At 42.7% G+C, this 20,027-nt stretch overlaps 2 protein-coding genes across 4 annotated transcripts in view; both read left to right on the top strand.

The window, feature by feature from the left end:
* dspa (desmoplakin a) lies at positions 1-17,403 on the top strand. Of its 2 annotated transcripts, none has more exons than XM_046051264.1 (24): positions 1-394; positions 1,634-1,718; positions 2,013-2,131; positions 2,519-2,666; positions 4,445-4,570; positions 4,732-4,791; positions 4,915-5,082; positions 5,214-5,318; positions 5,409-5,504; positions 5,602-5,727; positions 6,277-6,429; positions 6,773-6,927; positions 7,082-7,208; positions 7,369-7,555; positions 7,655-7,908; positions 8,117-8,298; positions 8,456-8,594; positions 10,008-10,201; positions 10,344-10,506; positions 10,628-10,711; positions 10,831-10,938; positions 11,219-11,317; positions 11,446-13,260; positions 13,662-17,403. In XM_046051264.1, the coding sequence occupies exons 1-24, from the start codon at positions 147-149 to the stop codon at positions 16,884-16,886; spliced, it is 8,166 nt and encodes a 2,721-aa protein (XP_045907220.1). In that variant the 5' UTR covers positions 1-146; the 3' UTR covers positions 16,887-17,403. The 2 variants fall into 2 exon arrangements, with proteins under 2 accessions (XP_045907220.1, XP_045907221.1); XM_046051265.1 differs by having other exon boundaries at positions 4-394; positions 11,446-11,943.
* Positions 17,404-18,347: 944 nt separating this feature from the next.
* The window catches only part of LOC123971914 (tensin-3-like), a 32,870-nt gene continuing 31,190 nt past the window's right edge, over positions 18,348-20,027 (top strand). The window contains exon 1 of one of the 2 annotated variants that reach the window (XM_046050981.1): positions 18,348-18,727. The gene's annotated coding sequence lies outside the window, so the exon portion shown is untranslated. The remainder of the gene's footprint in view (positions 18,728-20,027) is intronic. The other variant, XM_046050982.1, reaches the window with a different exon arrangement.

Genomic DNA, 20,027 nt, shown 5'->3' with positions numbered 1-20,027 from the left:
GCTTCCGTCTATTCAGGACATTATCTGCGCAACAGGAGACGGGGAGAGGAGAGCTCTGCCCTGTCTGGACTGCAGCGCAGACGAACGGCAAAAAAAAACCCAACCCAACAACACTTTCTTAAAACATTTAAAACGACTCGCCAAAAATGAGTTTGTACGGCTCCAATTCAAAACTGGCTACAATCGGCCCGAGAAGTAATTCGCGACCGGATTTGGTGGGTTCAGGTTTCCGAAACGACGTGTTCGTCGGTGGAAACGGCTTCCAGGGGGATTACCAAGCAGGGGACGGCGGATACACCTTAACCACCTTCTCCAGGAACTCCATGCACGGCGGGGGGGTCGCGGGACAGAAAGTGGGAGCTGGCATGGGGGGCAGCGGAGGTGGTGGAATGAGGTAACGTTAAAACAATCACCTGTTGCTACTGAATGAGTCTTACGGCACGGTTATTAAATGTTGCCTACCTGTAGCCCACGAAATACGACGTACAAAAAGTTACGAATAATTGGTAGCTAGTTAACACACAGCTAGCCTATTCTTGAGGACTACGTTATTAAGTAAGCTGTGTCCATGCAAAGCCATAAGACTCATTCGGGAAGATTTCGTTTTTAATTTACACCAAAAGAGAAAAATGTCATCACGCAGGTTCCTATAACCACAGAAACACAGCCTTGTTGTCTGTGAGTGCTGTAGGGCTATTTATACAACAAAACAATTCTGTTCTTTCATCAGTCCACATGCATCCCAGGTCTTGACCTCTTTGCCTAAACGTCATGTTCTAATTTGTAAGTAATCCAAGTTGTTATCGCTCCTCATCTGTGGCCCAATATTCTGAATCACAATAGAGGAAATAACTTGCACACATCCCTTGAATGTGGGCTGCTCCCAGTGCTAGCATTCATCATGATGTCAGTTTTTAATGGTGTGATTATTGGTGTCTGTCTGTGGAGTGCCAAGAGCATCTTTCTAACTATCGCCTTTTTAAAATTCAACTAAAGTGGAAGTACAAAAAAAATACAGCATGTTGTTTAAGTGTATAGGGGATTTGACAGCCCTTTAAAGAGAGAGAGAGAGACAGCAGTTGGTTAGTGTTTTGTTTTGGTGACCCATGTCCATGACCCAAGACCTATAGCTCGACTTCTGTAAAAGCAATAATATATGAATTGTATCATTTTTAAAGGATTATTCCTCATCAGAAATGACTTTATTCTTTTTTTGATTTTCACACATTGTTGTCACGCTATATTGTTCATTAAGAAAGCTGGATCTGGTATTTACTGTTTTAATTAAAATTTCCATCATATTCAGTGATCATTTACAAGCATTTAAAATAGTTTAGTAACCTACTAACTATATTAACAGCATCTGTCTTTGAAACGTTGCTACTTATTGGCTTAAAAAATCATCTAGCAGCTTTTTATCAAGCCTGCATATTCCATTGATGACATCGATTATAGAACAACAACCTCATGCTTCTCAATAATCTTCTACTGCAAAAAGCTAGCTGTGCGTATACAGAAATACACAGTTCACTCTTTATTTTTAATTATGTTATTTTGTTTTGTTATCACATTGATATTATTTCAAGCTGTATTACATCATCTGAAAATGGATTGTTTTTCTCCTCACGTGCAGTGGACAGGCTTTTCAGCAAAGAGCTTTCGTCTTGACAAATCAGTGTCAGGAATACCTGCAGAGAGCGCAGGTGATCCTCCAGAACGTAAGTGTGGCACAAGGGTTACACTAAACATAACTGATCTCAAGTGTTTCACTTTTAGTGATAACAAAAAAAAGAATTAGAATAAGAAGAAAATTGTCCGGTTAGTTTGGCTGTGAAGCGGCATTATCATAAATACATGAGTTAAATCTTGCCATTTTGTTGACTTTATTGTTAAAATGTTTTCTGTTTTGCACCTCAACATGATAATGATGATTCTGAAAAAGCAGATAAATATAATTTAGCTGGTGGCAAGAGTTAAGTGTATGTACTGTGTGATTATATATATATATATAGGGGGGTCCAGCTGTGGACGCAGAAAAGATGTTGGTCATGGCTTCAGAAACCATGGAGCAGATGAAGGTCTGTGGCAGAGAGCTGCAGCAAATGCGTATACCTAGTGATGTCTTCAATAGGTAAGAAGAGAAGCAGTGTGTTTTTGTTTGTGTGTGTGTGTATATGGGCTTTTGGAAAGTGCAGGTGTGCACTCGCTTGTGTGCTGTCTTTGCATGTTCGCATTTGCATGTGTTCATTCATGACTGTGTATACAAATTTGAGTAAATCTGCCTACAGCTTAACATAAGTAGGTGGCGCTAAATGGGTCAAATATGCTAATATTTGAGTACCATCTGAGTTTTCATCTTCAGTTTATTGTTGAGCCAAACCTCACACAGAGAAAGAGTTGCCATCTGAACATTCTTCTCATTCAGCTGTATTTACCCAGCTGAGCCCTTTGAAGCTGAGGGATCAGTGTGCCCTTGGAAGATTCACAAAGTATTTTCCTTTTTTGTACAACTCCGCAGCCTAGAACAGTTCCAGCAAATGCAATCTGTTATCCATCAGCAATTAGTCAGTAGTATGATGACCACACGGCGGAACAGAGGCAGTGTGGGTTCCCTTGAGGGGGGGAGAATCTTTAATGATGCCATGCGCTGGATTACCCAACAGAAGGTGAGCGCTTCATACTTCAGAGACATTTAAGAACATAATAAAAAAACGCAACAAATATGGGTGACACAGTTGAAATCAATATCATAATAAGAATCTTTTCCCTTCATAGATACACATTAGTATACGGGAAATCTATGTGGAATAACATACAAAATAATGTCATTTATGTTTAATTGAGTGATTTGTGTTCCACTGTTATGGACAAAACTCTTCACACATGTAAAAACAAAAACTTTAATTATTAATTTTCCTTTTTATTTCAATTTATTTGTACTTACTAATTTGGACAATCATTAAATGTTAATACTGATTTGTTAACAGCATCAGTATACTCGTCTGACTTGTGGCAGCATCGTCCACAAATGTCTTGGTAAAAGTCAGTTCCCAACAGTTTACTTTTTTTTTTCTTACCAGTTTGAGCAGTGTAAATAGTTGCAACTACATGTGTGTGCATGCCTGTACGGGTTTATTTGTATGCACCGTTTCTTTATATGAAGGGAGGAGGAGGAGGAGGGGACGCATTCACCCTATCACTTATTCTGACCTCCTGTAACGCAAACCATGTGCATACGCTGCCAGAACCCGATCTGTGAGTTAGTGAGGGAAGCCAAGAGAGGTGCAGATGGATTGAAACAAAGAAAAGGAAAGAGCTCTGCCATTTGAGAAAGAGACAGAGAGACGGGAAGGCAGGAAGAGGTAGAGGTAGATAAAGAAGCCGTGGAAGCAGAAAGAAAAGTAGAAGTAAAGGAGTGTGAAATCTGACACTCTCCACTGACTCGGTTGTTATGGGAGAGGGCAGTTCAGCAGATCTCTAACATGCTCATGGGAAAATGCCTTTCTACTCTCTACCTCCCCAAGCCTCTCACCCAACCAAGAAAAACACTCTGTCATTCTGTCACCACTTCAGGCCTCACCTCCTCTATTTTGTCTTTCACCCCCCCTTCCCCCTGTCATCAGATACAGAAACATTTGCATATTATTGTCCAAAACTGGGAACACAGCACCTGATGACCTACTGCTGCCATTTTTACTAATGTGTCTATGTACTGTTGGTCATGCTTTTAGCTAATAAATAACTTTGTTGAATCTAGACTTTAGCTACACTTCTGTCTTGTAACAGCCATGTTGTGTGTAGCTTAACAAGCTAAGCTTAAGTAACCATAAAGGAAAAGGGAGTGGTGAGAGAACAAAAGACTTCAGAGAGAAGGGAGAGAGGAAAAAATGTGAGTAAAGAGCAGGGACCGGCTGAGGTTGGTTTACTGGCAGAGCTCTTATCAAAGCTGAGAGCTGCGAATAAGGGAGGAATAGTTGGGATAGTTTACTGCTTAACAATCGGCTTAATGAATATAGTCTGACACCTAGAGGGCGAAAAGGGGAAGGACATAGATTTAAGGTCAGGGAATAGTGTGTCTGTTTAGATTTAGAATTCTGTTGCCTTAAAGGAGTGGTTCTTTAACTTTTTTCTGTCAGGCCCCCCTTTAGAAGCCGAAAAGAAGTTCAAGCCCCTCGACTCTAGCAAAAATGGAATTAATTTTAATCCGTTATTAACAACAAGGGTGATTGAAATAAAACAAAAGATTCAGGTTAGCAACAGAGCCCTTTTTTTTTGTTTATGCCACACCACGTGAATCACATTCATGCTCAACATCCATGCCTTTAGAGTAATGTTCTATAAATTATGTTATTTCCCTTCAACTGAGGTTGATTTTGTCACTGTAATTGTGTGTAGCAGTTCCTGATTTTAAAAGGTAATAAAACCTTGATTCTGCATCTTGTAGCGCATGATTGAAACATCTCCGTGGGGAGATGACTCCGTCACCATAGAAAAGCAAATCATGAGCCAAAACAAAAACCACAGCTCTATCCAGAGGAGCCTGGAAGTAGACCGTGCCAGAGATGAACTGGTAAGTGGTCTCTCTTTACCCTGTTTTCCTTGTTTTGAGGCTCTTTTTAGTTGCTCTTTTACTTTAGACTGTTTTAGCCTAATGTTTATTCTTTAAATATCTTGTTCGTTAAGGAGGATGGCAAAAAATTAGAAAGAAAATACATTTTCTTTTTTTTTCAGAGCTCGAGGGGGGACAAGTACAACCTCTCCATCCTGGAACAAGAATGGGACAGCCTGCAGGTAGAACCATTCTCTTTTACAAAAAAATGTTTTTTTTGGTCTGTCAAAATCAGCAGCATTTTATGTATTACCACTATTGTTACATCTCATCATATTCATATATTTACTGTGTCGCTTCTTCAGAAAATGTCCCACAGCCGTGTGAATCAGCTGCGTGAGCTCCAGGGTATCATTGAAGAGATCTCCCAAGCCATCATGTGGGTGAATGAGAGAGAGGAGGAGGAGCTTGTGTTTGACTGGGGAGACAAGAATATCGATCAGTATATCCCCAAGAAGCAAGAGAGCTACTCAGTAAGGATCTTTGGCTGAACTCTTCTTTTCTTCTGGTTGGATGTATCTGTCTCAGATTATGGGTATGTCTAAAGGCTTACTTTGGCCACAGTGTAGCCTTTTGGGTCTCTGACTTTCTATTCTCCTGACAGAGGCTGATGAGGGACCTGGAGGAGAAAGAGAAGGAGCTGAACAAGCTGAAGGTGAAAGCAGACACACTCGTGAACAACAACCACCCAGCCGCAGATAAGATTGAAGTAAGTCTATTTTTTTTTCTGGGTTTTGACCTCTCCTAAACTGTCAGTTATTCAGTAGTTTTGTACTCATAACTCTGTGTGTGCCCACAGGCCTACATGGACACCTTGCAGACCCAGTGGAGCTGGCTTCTCCAGATCACCAAGTGTATCCATAATCATTTGAAGGAGAATTCTGCCTACAGCCAAGTAAGTGCTCAGTCCTGCTCTTGTTGTTATAAAAAAAGGGCTGGGTATGTCTTCATGTGAAAACTGAAACAAAGCTTTTTGCTGTTTATGTCTTCAGTTTTTCAAGGAGGCCAATGAGACCTATGCAAAGCTGCAGAAGGAGCACGAGACTATCCGAACCAAGTTCACCTGCGACAAGAACACCCCACTGGATAACCTCACTGAACTCCTGAAAAACCTAGAGGTAAAATTATACTCTGTTAAAGTGTAACTTCTGAATTTTCCAATCTGGATCAAATTTTCCCACGTTTTTGTGTGTATGTGACTAATTAGGACAACATTTTTTTGAAAAAAGATCTATCTCTTTAGTGATCCTTTCCACAGTGTTGTGAGACACTTAATATAATAATAATAATAATATAATAATAATCTGAGCCAGTCAGCGGCAAAAACAAGCACTTTAGAGGATGTATTTTGATGGGGCACAATTGCCTGCAAGGATTACATTGAAGCTGCTGCTGACTATAGTGCCCTTGCTCAGTACTGGACCAATTTCAAAAAATGTTTCGCAATTAGTGACATAGACACACAAACGTGGGAAAATAGGTTGAAAAATATCAAATTTACCCTTTAAGTCTAGGTGATCCACATTTCCCTGCTGGCGTGAAAAACAAAACAAGCTGAGTGACACGGGTGGGAATGATTTACATGTCCGGTTAGGCAATTGTTTTTAGAGTCTGCAATGTACAGGTGCTCAGTTAAAAACACAGATGTGATTTTTGCATGTTTACAGAAGGAAAAGGAGCGAATCATTGAGAACAAGAGGCAGGTCCAAAGTCTGGTCAACAAATCAAAGGCCATTGTCAGGCTGAAACCTCGTAACCCTGAAGACAAGAGCACCGGCCCCATCATGGTCGAGGCCTTATGTGACTTTAAACAAGACCAGGTGGGATATATGATCTATCTCTCCCTCACTCCCTCACACACACACACTCACACATCCTTGTACTTCTAAAGTTGTGAGGACCCTCATTGCCACAATGCGTTCCCTGGACCCTTAAAACCAAATCCAAAATGGTACTTTGAAGTTGTGGGGACTGGCCAAAATGTCCTCACTTTCCAAAAATGTTGTCACTTTTTTTGTTAAAATTTTTCTGGTCTTCACTATCTAGGAAGTACAAGTACACACACACATACACACACACACACACACACACACACACACACACACACACACACACACACATAGAAGTGAAACATTATTAAGTATATGTGTATGTGTGCTTCAGAAAGGGATTTTAAAAGGGAATGAGGGCATCCTGAAGGATAACTCGCAGCGCAGCAAGTGGCTTGTGACGGGACCTGGTGGTATGGACATGTTGATTCCCTCCGTATGTCTGCTGATCCCCCCACCAAACCCTCTCAGCATCGGCCTCGCCAATAAGTAAGAAACATTGAGTCAATGTAGATCAACATAAGTCTGTGAATATGCTTTTCAGATATTGTCCGGAGCAGTTCAAATTTTGTCAGCTGAAAATACATTGGATCCATATATTGTTGCAGTTTTCGAGTGATTAATGGCTTGTGCTGTTACCTAGGAATGAGCAGTATTATGAAGCCATCATGAGTATCTGGAATCAGCTTTACATCAACATCAAGAGTCTCATCTCGTGGCAATACTGCATCAAAGACATCAACTACATCAACTCCCTCACTCTCAGCATGGTAAGATATCACAAAGAATGCAATTGACTTCTTAGTTTTACTGTTTTCATACCAAGCAAAACTGAATTAGATTACGTTTCTGTCTGATCTGAAACACTGCAGGAGTTTGTTCACCTCCTGTGTCTTTTGCTTAATCTGACCCTGCTCCACTGTCTTCCAGCTGTCTAAGATGCGCCCTGAGGAGTACCGCAGTATCGTCAAAAGACTGGAGACTCACTACCAAGAGTTCCAGCGTACCAGCCAAGGTTCTGATCTGTTTGGGGAAGACGACAAGAAAACTATCCAGAGCTGCTTTGATACAGCCCAGAACCACTATGATACACTGATTATCCAGCTGCCTTCTTACAGTGAGTGTAAAACTATTTACCATTTCTCTAAATTGTCAGTCCACTAAATTGTTTACACTCTAAACTGATATTCTCTAAACTTCCCATCAACTAATAAAGAGGATGAAGGGGTGAAGCCTGAACCCCCAAAACAGGACATCATCAAGCCTCAAAAGATCACCAAGGTCACTGTCCCCAAGTCCCCTACCCAGCCTCCCCCACCCAGTTCCACCCTCAGCCTTACCCTGCTCAGTAATCTGCAAGAACTTCGACGCCGGCTGGAGCTGGCTGAGTCCGGCCTCACCACCCATCTCCACATTCCCATGGGGGACAACAGTGTGCACGAATGCTCACTGCACATCCAGAAGCTGCAGGTATGTAACTTTTCATTGATTGTTCTAATTAAAATTGAGGTTCTTCTTTGCTACCAAACCCATTTCCAACTTTGTCAAATATAAAAATGTCCAACTAACCACAAGAAAATTACAAAAGCTAAAACCCCCAAACATTCACATCCTGTTTCAAACACAGTGAGAAAAATCTGATTATGCTGACTTAAACTTGTCACACATTGATGTCTAGACTGTGCACCAAGATTTGGACTCCATTCATGATGAGTACCTGCGAATAAGAGAAAAGATTGTGAAGCAGCTGGAAGGGATACCTGCAGACTCTGAGCAAGCCAAGTTCCTCCGTTCTGAACTGGAAATCATAAACCAAAAACTGGGAGGCCTGCAAGGTCTCTACTCAGTCTACCTTCAAAGGTACGTTATTCTAGTCTAATCACACCATATTATTTATTTATTGAGTAAATGCCGCACAAAAATAACATAAGTACTGGGACCAGAACTTACTTTGTAACATACACGTTAGAGTAAAAAGGAGTTGAAAGTCATTTGCGTGCCTGTGTGTCTTTCACAGACTGTCAGCTCTGAAGGCCTTGCTCCAGAGCCTTCTCCAGGCTGAAGATATTATTAAAGTCCACGAGGCCCGGCTGACAGAGAAGGAGACCACGTCTCTGGACCTTCGAGAGGTGGAAAACTATCGGATCACACTAAAGGTTTGACACACTTTCCATATTTAGTTTGAACTGCCGTCTCTTGCTTTCCAATGTAAAGACAAAACGTAAAACAGTGCAGAACAATAATACTAGCAATAATTAATTAGTGCATTTCTCAAGTACTGTACATGAGTACAAATTTGAGGTACTTGTACTTTACTTGAGTGTTTCCATTTATGCTACTTTGTACATCTACTCTACTACAATTCAGAGGGAAATATTTTTGGTATTGCTAGTTACTGTACAGATTAAGACTTTACATACAAAAACTAATTATGATGAGCTTATTAAATATTTTCACCTCGACCAACTGCAAGAGTAAAATCCTACTTACATAGTGATGCATCAGTAATAATAATTCCTTATTTAATAGTATCACATGGGCCATTTTTCTGCATTTTGAGTTCTTTTGCGTTTCTTACTTTATGTGCATTTTTTCTAATAATTCATACTTTAACTTGAGTAACACGTTCAGTGCAGATCTTTTACTTGCAATGTAGTATTTTAGTTTTGCAGTATTTCTATTTTTACTTAAGTATCTGGATACTTCATCCGTTCTTCCAACGCTGAAAAAACACTAGCCAATTTCATTTGCCGATGAAGGCCGAGACTTGAGTTTGAGCTGAGAATATTTTGTTACACAGTTGATGTTTATTTACATTTATTCATTTAGCTAACGCTTTTTATTCAAAATGACTTACAATTGCTGTATATCAGAGGTCGCACGCCTCTGGAGCAACTAGGGGTTAAGTGCCTTGCTTAGGGACACATTGGTGGATGTCACAGTGGAGATTGGGGATTGAACCCAGGTCTCTCACACCAAAGCCATGTGTCTTATCCATTGCCCCATCACCACCACCCATGACTAAAATAACCAGTAGAAGTTTCAGTTTTTTAATAAATTGCTTGATGAATAAAGGTTGTTAATGCATGAATGATATCATGTCCATATATCGTCATAGCTCCCACTTCTAGATGTACAGTAAATAAGACTTAAAGCTACGGTGTGGAACTTTTACATATAAATGAACATCCGTTACAATCAAGGGCTTGCCAAATGAGTTCATCCAATGCCATTTAATTAAGCTATCACCCCCAGGTAAATCTATTTGTATTGGCAGTATACTGGAGTTTTCAAATATGCTCTCTGTGCAACATTCCCACACAGGCGAACCAGTAGTGATGTGCTTTATGCCAACCAGCAATGATTGGTTTGCCAGAGCTGAAGGGGGGGAGCCACTGTAGCGACAGCAGCAATTCAGTATGGTCTCATAAGCTCATGTCGACTGTACTGCATAATCCCTCTCACTGTCAGATGGGGGAGACAAAAGTTCCACATTAAAGGTGTAAATAGGATTAATGGTTATAATTGAAATTCCAAATTTCAATCTATCTTGTGATTCTTTGTTAAAGCAAATGAAGAGTGAGCTGGAGCAAAAAAGAGACCTGCTGACAGCTATGGAGTCTGACCTGGCTAAAGCAGTGCACTGGAACGGTCAAATCTCTGACTCCTTCCACAAGTGTGACGTGGACTTGTCCAAGTACTCAGACTTGGTGGGTCAGATGTCTGACCGCTGGCGCCGCATCCAAACCCAGATTGATAGCAGGTAGGATAGTCTGTACTTACATGTACACACATTTCTTCAATACCTGTGAATATTTCTCCATATCCCCCATTCGTCATTGCCGGTGACAACGCTAAAAATATCCTTCCATCCCTTCCTCTTCCTTCCACTCTTTCCTCCTCAGAGTCTGGGACTTGGAGAAGCAGGAGCAACAGCTGAAACATTATCAGCAGAGCAGCACTCTCCTGGAACAGTGGATAGACAATGCCAGGAAGCGCCAGGACACCCTTCAGATGGTTAAGATCAATGATATCCAGACTCTAATGGACCACCTCAACCAACAGAAGGCACGCCTTTCCTTGTGTACATTAACATATTGTAATCAATAGCAATGTTTAAACTGAAATGATTTAATTTTGAATTGGAAATATATCCACCATTTACACTTTTTTTTTGCTGACTGCACAGGCACTTCACACTGAAATTAAAGGAAAGAAGGAGAAAGTAGACGATGTACAGAAAAATGCTGACACATGTGCTGCCTCCATTAAGGTGGGTACTCAATTCATGTGCACCGTTTTATTTCATTTCATATTTCATTTCAAGTTGATAAGATAAAGCAGTAGTATGGCACAAAATAATGAGGTCCATGTTGTGTTGCGTGTTTTCAGGACTATGAGCTGCAGCTGGCTTCCTACAGTTCCGGCCTGGAAACTCTGCTTAATATTCCTATCAAGAGAACAATGCTTCAGTCCCCCGCTTCTGTGGTCAGACAAGAGGTATGAGTAGTGTCTCTTCATTAAGTCACACTAAACATACCTATTTTAAGTTAGATATTCCTAATAAATGTAAATTGTTATACACTCAAGTAATAATTATATGTTTATCTTCTGATAAGTAAACAATGATTATTTCCTTTGTATTATGAGCTCACTTAATACAACCAATTGAAAGGTTTTTGCAATTGCATGTGTCATTTAAAGATCTCATGTAATGAGTATATAATTAACACACAGACGTTTGACGTCAGTATTCATCCACTAATTTTAACTCCATCAGGTGGCAGATCTCCAGTCCCACTACATAGAGCTACTTACCCGCTCTAGTGACTACTACAAGTTCCTAGGGGAGCTGCTGAAGAACATGGAAGAGCTAAAGGTCAATAATATTGTGTTTGTAAAATAAACAGTTTGATAAACATAAGCTAAATGAACAGATGGGTTTGTTTAACATTATGAAAGTAGGTGACTGAGGCTCTTTCTTGCTTTTGTCATTGCTCTCTTCAGATCAGGAACACCAAAATAGAGATGCTGGAGGAGGAGCTGAGGCGTCTGAAGGAGGACATCCAGGACCGTAACCAGAAAAACAAGTCACTGGAGGATGCTTTGGCCCACCTAAAGCTGGAGCTTACTCAGTCAAAAGACCAGCTCATTTCTATGGAAGAAGTGAAGAGAACCACAGTAATGCAAGTTAACGCTACCAAGGAGAACCTGGACAGCACACACAACCAGCTTCAAGATCTTAATGACCAGCTGACACGCATTAAATACCAGCTGGAAGAGGAAAAGAGGAAAAGAAGGTTGGCAGAGGAACGTTACACCAGCCAGCAAGAAGAGTATGAGGGGGCTGTTCGCCGCAGACAGAAAGAACTGGAAGAACTCAACTGGACAAAGATTGACTTGGAAAAGGCAGTGAAGGACAAAGAACGTGAACTTGAGAGGATGAAGATACTGCTGGAGGAGGAAACGACACGTCGCCGAAACGCTGAATCAGATATCTCAAAGGTAAGAACACAGTGCACCCAAGAGATTAATCAACTTAAGCAGACATACGAGACAGAGATCCACGTTACCAAGACCACGATCCTGAAAGCCTCACAGCAGAAAGAAGAAAACACTGCAGAACTGAGACTGCAAGTTGACCGACTGACTGCTGAGAAGAGAGATCTAGAGGAGGAGCTGAGGAGACTGAGGCAGTCCATTGCTCACACAGAAGAGCAGAGAAGCAGAGCAGAGCAGGAGGCCAGCCAGCAGAGGGCCTCAGTGACACAAGAGACAAGGATGCGCAGTGAGTTGGAGGTTCAGCTGAAAACAGTCATGCAACAGAGAGGAGATGATGAACTCAAACTAAAGGAGGCGACCAAAACCAATCAGGAAAAGTCCAGGCAGATCAGCATGCTAACATTTAACCTGGAGGAGGAGGGGAAGAAGAGGAGAGCTCTGGAATTGGAAATCAGCCATCTGAAGCTGGCTGAGGCAGAGCTGAAGGCGAAGAACACCTCCCATCTGGAGGCAATTAACAAGCTTAAATCATCTGAGCAGGAGATCCGCATCATCCGAGTAGAGCTGGAGAAGCAGACCAGTGAGAAAACCAAAGCTGAGCAGAGTTCTGCCAGGCTGCAGAGCCGGATCCGGGAACTTCAGTCCTCTCTGAATGGGATGGATGCTGAGTTGGAGAAGCAAAAGAAGGAAACCCAGGAGGAGTTCACACGTAGAAAAAGAATGGAGGCAGAGTTGGAGCGGATGACACATACTTGCAGAGAGCACACCACCACAATTAACACACTGAAATCTGTGCAGCTAGAGGTTTCCAACTCTGGAAGAAAGTATGAGCAGGACCTCAGTGCCCTCCAGGCTGCTCTGGACAAGAGCGTGAGGGAGCATAAAGTCACTAAGGAGGAACTGGCAGCTGTCACAGCTGAGCTGAAGACCCTTAAACAGAAGCTCCAGCAGGAACAGGCTCGAATTCATGAGCTCAACCAACGGAATGAGAGCCTGTATAAGACCATTGAGGAGAAGAGCCGCCAACTTAACGAATACACTACAGAGATTGAGAAGCTGAAGACTCTGACGCAGAACCTGACAAAGGAGAGACTGAGGTTGGAGGAGGAGCTGAGGGCAGTTAGACACGAGAGAGATAACCTGAAGCTTAGCAAAGACACTATTGATGAAGACAGTGCCACTCAGATCTCAGCCTTGCATGTCCAGCTTCAGAGTAGCACCAAGAGGACAGCGGAGCTCCAGGCTCTCATCAGTGACCTGACTAAGGAGAGAGAAAAGCTTAAATTGGAAATAGACAAATTCCAAAAGCAATCGATTGAGGTATTTCTGACTGCATTGAAGGATCATCTCCGCATAATTAAACTAATTCTGACAGAACTGCTTTCGCATGAATGATTATGGGTGCATTAAGAGTAAACCTGATTTTGAAGTACGTGTGTACAGTGACAGATGACTTATTTTAGGTGTTTTGCATGAAACGCACAAATGCTTTTGCTTAGATATGCATGTTCACCCTTTTTAATTTGCACATCATGTGACTGCACTTAACTCATACAATAGTAACAATCACTTAATAAATCATTGCATACTAACTAATATAATCACTTTACATACTGTATTTACGTGACAGTTGGTTCAGTCAGTACTGTCAACTGAAGGATATTAAATCAGCCTACAACATCTGGATAGACATAATAATGTGTTTTCTTGTCTCTCCCCAGACATCAATGATGGTGCATAGCTCTCAAAGCCAGTACAGTGAGCTGCTGCTTGAGAAGGACAGTTTGCTATCCAAGCTTAAACTGCTGGAACAGGACAAGACCCGTCATCAGCGCTTAGAAGAGGAGCTCACCCGCATCAAGCTCACACTAGAGACGGAGTTCCGCAGCAAGAAGCGGCTGGAGGACGAGAAGAATGCCATCCTCAAGGATTTTAACTACATGAAGAGCCAGTTTGAGCTGAAAGACAGCCAGATTAGGCAGTGTGAATCAGACAGAGACAGGGCTGATCGAGAGAAGCTCTCCCTGAAGAATGAGATTGAGAGGCTCATGAGGGAGTTAAAGAGCGTTGAGGAGAGCTACAAGAGCCGCCTGTTCAGCTCTGAAAAAGAGGCATCAGACCTGGCTCTCAAGAGAGATTCCCTGGAGAGAGAGATAAAGAGGTTGCAGCAGAGACCCAGCAATCTGAGCAGGCAGACGCAGACAGATGAGAGGGTTCCAACAATCGATCCATCCAAGCTGATATTTAATGGGGTGCGCCACAAAGTCACAGCCCACCAGCTTTGTGACTGTGGTGTAATCAGTAAAGCCACTCTAGACCAGCTCCTAAAGGGAAAAAAGACAGTGGATGAGGTAGCTGTGGATATCCAGCTTAGTCTAAAGGGTACCGGCGTCATTGCTGGCATGATAACAGGTTCTCAAGGGAAAATGGCATTCACTGAAGCCAAAAACAAGAACCTCCTCAACTCAGAGAGTGCCCTCATGCTCCTGGAAGCTCAGGCAGCGACAGGCTACATACTGGACCCCGCATTTAATGAGAAGATGCCTGTGGATACAGCCTGTTCAAGAGGGATTGTAGACACAGAAGACAGAGACGCCTTGGTGACAGCCGAAGCAGCTAGCACAGGCTTTAAGGATCCATACACTGGCAAAGTGTTATCTGTGGGTCAGGCTTGCAAACAGGGCCGCATAGACAAAGACACCGCCGTTCGCTTGCTCCAGGCTCAGGAGTCTGTTGGAGGCATATTGGACCCTGTTCTGAGCGTGTTCCTTCCAAAAGATCTGGCTTTGGATCGTAATCTTATTGATGAGGAGCTCTACAGAGCTTTGAACAAAAAACCCACCTGCTACCTGGATCCAGTGACAGGAGAGAAGATAAGCTATAGTGACCTTAGAAAGAAGTGTACTGTGGAACCTGTTTCTGGCTTGCTTCTGCTCCAAGGTCCAGAGAAGCCCATGACAGTGAAAGGTCTCCGCGGTGAAGTCTCTGTTACAGAGCTCATCAATTCTGAGCTGCTGGATGAAACTGATTTGGTGAAGCTAAACCAGGGCAAGCTCACCAGCAGAGAAATCGAAGACAAGCTAAAGTCCTATCTCTATGGCTCTACCTGTATTGCAGGGATCTATGATGAGGCCAAGGATCGAATTCTGCCTTTATATAGGGCAATGAAGGAAGGCCTGCTCATGAGAGGAACCACCCTGGAGCTTCTTGAGGCCCAAGCTGCTTCTGGCTTCATTGTTGATCCAGTTAATAATGTCTTCTTGACAGTAGAAGAGGCTGTAAAGAGAGGCCTGATTGGAAACGAGTTTAAGAATAAGCTGTTATCTGCAGAGAGGGCAGTAACTGGATACAAAGACCCATCCACAGGAAAGACAATTTCCCTCTTCCAGGCTATTGAGAAAGAGCTTATTGAGAAAGGTCATGGAATCCGTCTTCTGGAGGCCCAGATTGCCAGCGGTGGAATTATTGACCCCAAAGAGAGCCATCGTATTGATGTCGCTGTTGCCTATAAAAGGGGATATTTTGACAAAGAGATGAATGAGATCCTAACTTATGAAGGAGATGACACAAAAGGGTTCTTTGACCCTAATACTAAGGAAAACCTGACATATCTTCAGCTGAAGGAAAGGTGCATCACAGATAGCAAAACAGGCCTAATACTCCTGCCACTCAACGACAAGAGCAAGACCCGGAAGTCAGTGGAGAGCCGTACCAATGTCCTTCGCAAGAGGCGGGTTGTGATCGTTGACCCAGACACTGGGCTTGAGATGTCAGTGAGGGAGGCCTATCACCGGGAGCTCATTGACTATGACACTTTCCTGGACTTGTCGGAGCAGGAGTGCGAGTGGGAGGAAATAACTATCAAGGGGTCTGATGGCTCTGCACGTTTGGTGATAGTGGATAGGAAAACAGGAACCCAGTATGACATCAAGGACTGCCTGGAGCGAGGTATCATTGAGCAGAAGTGTTTGGATCAGTATCGTGCTGGAAAGCTAACCTTGACGCAGTTCGCTGACCAAATTACAAGCAGAACCAGCAGCACTGAGATGACCATTGCAGCCAGCAATGTTGATGACATGTTCACCCGCAGCAGTCCCACCCTGGCCGCACCGTCTTCTCCTACGGTCCGTAAACGCTTAAACAGTATTTCTATTACTGTTTCTCCCCCTGAGATGTTCGATGACCAGAGCCCTGTGGGGGCTATCTTTGACACAGAGACCTTGGAGAAAATAACTATTCCTGAAGCGGTCCGAAGAGGCATAGTTGACTCTCTTACAGCGCAGAGGCTACTGGAGGCCCAGGCATGCACAGGTGGTATTATCAACCCTGCCACTGGTGAGAGACTGTCGCTGCAGGATGCTGTCCATCAGAGCATCATTGATGACAGCATGGCCAGTAAGCTGAAACCTGCCCAGAAAGCCTATGTTGGTTTTGAGGATGTGAAGACTAAAAGAAAGATGTCTGCAGCAGAGGCAGTGAAGGAGTCATGGTTGCCTTATGAAGCTGGCCATAGATTTCTGGAGTTTCAGTACCTGACAGGAGGCCTGATAGAGCCTGGCACTGGAAATCGCATCTCCATTGAAGAAGCTATCCGCAGAGGTTGGGTAGATGGTAAAGGGGCCCAGAAGCTTCAGGATACACGCAACTACCAGAAGAATCTGAACTGTCCCAAGACAAAACTGAAGATCTCCTACAAGGAAGCCATGGACAGCTGCATGGTGGAAGAAAGCAATGGTATGAAGTTGCTGCAGGCCTCCTCAGTCTCTTCCAAGGGAATTAGCAGCCCTTACAATGTCTCTAACCCAGGGTCTCGCTCTGGGTCCAGGGCTGGTTCCCTTACTGGCTCCCGAAGTGGATCTCGTAGAGCCAGTGTGGATTACACCTCTACTTATAGCTATAGCTTCTCCTCCAACAGTACCACCTACAACACCAACAGTCTCTCTTAATACACAGCATAGAAAAAGAATGATACTAGACTAGTTATTACCAGCAGGGCCTATGCAGGTTGCTTTTCTAAATGTTTTTCTGCTATCTATGAGATTCTGTGAGGTTTGTTTAAATACAGAATCCGATTCTGAATTTATTGAAATATTTTGACTGCAGTTTTTGCTGATTTGGTGTTTCAATACTAAACTTAGTATAATTAATGCTGTCATTCTAACATACATTTTGAATGAATATTATTTTTCACAGCTTATTTTAATATACAGCTTTTTTTTTTAAGAATTTAACAGTTTGTTATTTTAAAATATGCTTTTTGTCCCTGATGTCAAAATTAATTTTGCTATTTTTTATTCTTAGGAGGTTGCAGCTTGATTTGTGAATGTTTTATTTTTTAGAAAACAATGTTTGTATCAGTTGCATGCTGAGGTTTAGCTTAAAATACTGTAATGATCAACTATGCAAATTCCTTCCCGCTACAACGTTATACTCAAGTGATTAAAAATAAAGTTGTTATAACAATTTTGATTCATTAATTTACTAATTCATTAATTCACTGACTTGCTGAATATTGGTGGATTAAAAGCTTTAACAGTTCTGTGTATGAGGAGAAGCTGATGTACAGTCTTGAAGTATCCATTGTTACCTATGGATGGCGCTAATTACCATGCTAAAACAGTTTATTGTAGGCCAGTTTGCCTTCTACACCACATTATACAGAGAGGTGGGAAACAAAATTGGTTATAGTGTAATATTAACTGGACTGTATAGTGTTGGAAATATTAACGGAGTGAAAGCGAGCTGTTATATTTTAAATGTGATGATCATGGGCCATATATAGCCTATAAACGTGAACAAACGCAGGTAATTGGGTATTAATAATCAAGCATTACATATAAACTAACAAGCAAGTTTCTGATTTAGCCTAAAGATAATTTGAGTGCGTGTCAAGATACCACGGAAGATAGGGACATTTCACACTTTCAGTTTTATGATGATAAATATGATCATTAGAATTTAAAAGGGCAATTTCTTATGAAGTAATTATTCTTGTATAGTGCATTTCGGCCCAAAGAAGGTGAAACCAACTCATATAGGCTATAGGTTACTGAATGTGTCCTGTAGAGAGTACAGAGTAAAATAATTTGATCATGTTCTGCGCCTACTACCAGTTTGTTCAACTTCTTGAATTATACTCTGGGGGAACCTTATGATGCTTAAATCCCTTATAATTTTATATTTCATCATATAATGGACTGTACTGCTGCTACCTTTATCACTGTCCGGTCTACACATGTGAAGGGTTTTTGGGGGGTCCTCTGAGGGGTGGCTGGAGGAAGTCTCCGTCTGCTTGTGAGGGTGAGAACAAATGGAGAGGCAGAGGGAGGAGGCCATAGAGAGGGGAGGTAGAGTGGAAGTGGGAGGGAACAAGGGAGACAGCCCTAGCGGCGCGGTGGGAGGACTATCCCATGCCAGGACTTGTGGCGGCTGCAGCGGCAGCCTGAACTGGAGGAAGTGTGCTGGGCGGGGGTCTGAGTAGCAGAAGCAGTTCAGGAACCGAGCAGAGGCTTCCATTTTATCACCAACAGCCACAAAAAAGGCCGAGGAGAGCACGGGGTCCACCTTTGGTCAGAGTGAGCTCGCAGAAGCGGCCGTGGTCAACCTGAGAGCAGATTCCAGCAGAGGAAAATGAGCCTCTCAGCCAGCATTAAGCCTGTATGACGGGCTGAGGGCTCTTTGATCAGGACCGTACCCCACTCTTTCTCATCCAGCAGCTCTGACTGACAAAGGGAAGCAGAAGGGGAAAGAAAGAAGAATCAAAGCTTTCAGTTTGAAAAAGTAAAAGGTAAGAACTTTTCTACCGTCAGTCATTGGCAGTGAGGGTTTTGAAGTCGAGTTGGTCAGTACTTAAAAGCGGGATTAGACATCCACACACAACAGTGCATTTCAACAATTTATCTGTTCACTTTAGCCCTTTGCTCAGTCACATTTGATTGCGTTAGCTCATTTATTGAAAGTGCGAAACAGGGCACAGCTTTCTGTATTTACTTTGGCTCTGAGTCTTAATAAAACCAAGTGTGTGTGTGTGTGTGTGTGTGTGTGTGTGTTTGCTCCAGCAGCACCCCGAAGACAGAGAAGAGAGTCATTCAAACTGACCAAGCACTGATCTTGTGGCCCCCCCCCCCCCCATTTCCATGTAAAGGAGTATTATTTAAGGCCTTTGAATTGAACTCCCTAAAGCTTGGCTCGACCTCTTTGAGTCTTTGTAGCTTTTAAATGTCTTCTTCAGTGAATTGTGTTTTGCATTGGCTATAATTTTGGGCTCCTTGCTGTTGTGGGCTATGGTGTACTGGAGACTTTTTTGCAATGTGAAACATATGGGGCCATTCTTGTGGAAGACTTAGCCAGTAGTCAATAGAGCTACAAAATAAAATTTTTTTGTCCTTTGTTGACTGTTTAGGCTCCTCTGTTGGTGGATAAATGATGGGGACAATCAGAATGAGAGAGTTTGGTTTTTTGTTTGAGCTTCAGCTGCTGCGTGGTATTTGCGGCCTTAAGGCTATGCTTCTCAGGCAGCCACTGTTGACAACATGTGAGCATTCTTACATCACACCACCTACAGCCCTCTTCACCTGAATAACAGTCCTTCCCTTTCCCTGCTTGGAAATCAGACACACACCTGCATTTGCACCCTCCTGCTTTCAGGCAACATAAACCATGCTGGTTGTTCTGAAAGCTTGCAGGCTGAACTCTTTCAAGATTAGCTTTAATTACAGACCCAGCAAGACAGGAGAAACGTTTTTGAACTGGCAATTGTAGCTTTTGTCGGTGGTTCTGTTTGGAGGTCAGAGTCTTATGAACAATATCTGGTCCTCAAGGCGAATGAAATGTGCGTCAGAAACAGAGAAACCAGAGTGTCATTTTTTTTATGCGGCAGTTACAAAGGGCTGGCAGAGTGACGGATGACTGGGGATCCTGATAGTGTGGTTTGGACAGGTGGGTTGGCAGAGGGTTGGGGTTGTGTACTGTAAGCAGAACACTGTGATCTAACCCTGTGAGGAACAGCATGGGACGGAGCACTGGGGCATTTCACTTTGTCACAGCAGTGCCACGGCCACTTGGCTGACATGTGTAAGCCATTAAAC

This window comes from Micropterus dolomieu, linkage group LG06 (assembly GCF_021292245.1).
Source record: "Micropterus dolomieu isolate WLL.071019.BEF.003 ecotype Adirondacks linkage group LG06, ASM2129224v1, whole genome shotgun sequence".
Classification (NCBI taxonomy): Eukaryota; Metazoa; Chordata; class Actinopteri; order Centrarchiformes; family Centrarchidae; genus Micropterus; species Micropterus dolomieu.
This window is presented reverse-complemented; position numbering and strand designations above follow the sequence as displayed.

Coding starts and splice junctions, on each gene's coding strand:
- dspa (XM_046051264.1), top strand. CDS start 147: ATGAGTTTGTACGGCTCCAATTCAAAACTGGCTACAATCGGCCCGAGA. Junction 5,083..5,213: donor AGAAGCAAGAGAGCTACTCA/GTAAGGATCTTT, acceptor TTCTCCTGACAG/AGGCTGATGAGGGACCTGGA. Junction 7,556..7,654: donor TATCCAGCTGCCTTCTTACA/GTGAGTGTAAAA, acceptor CAACTAATAAAG/AGGATGAAGGGGTGAAGCCT.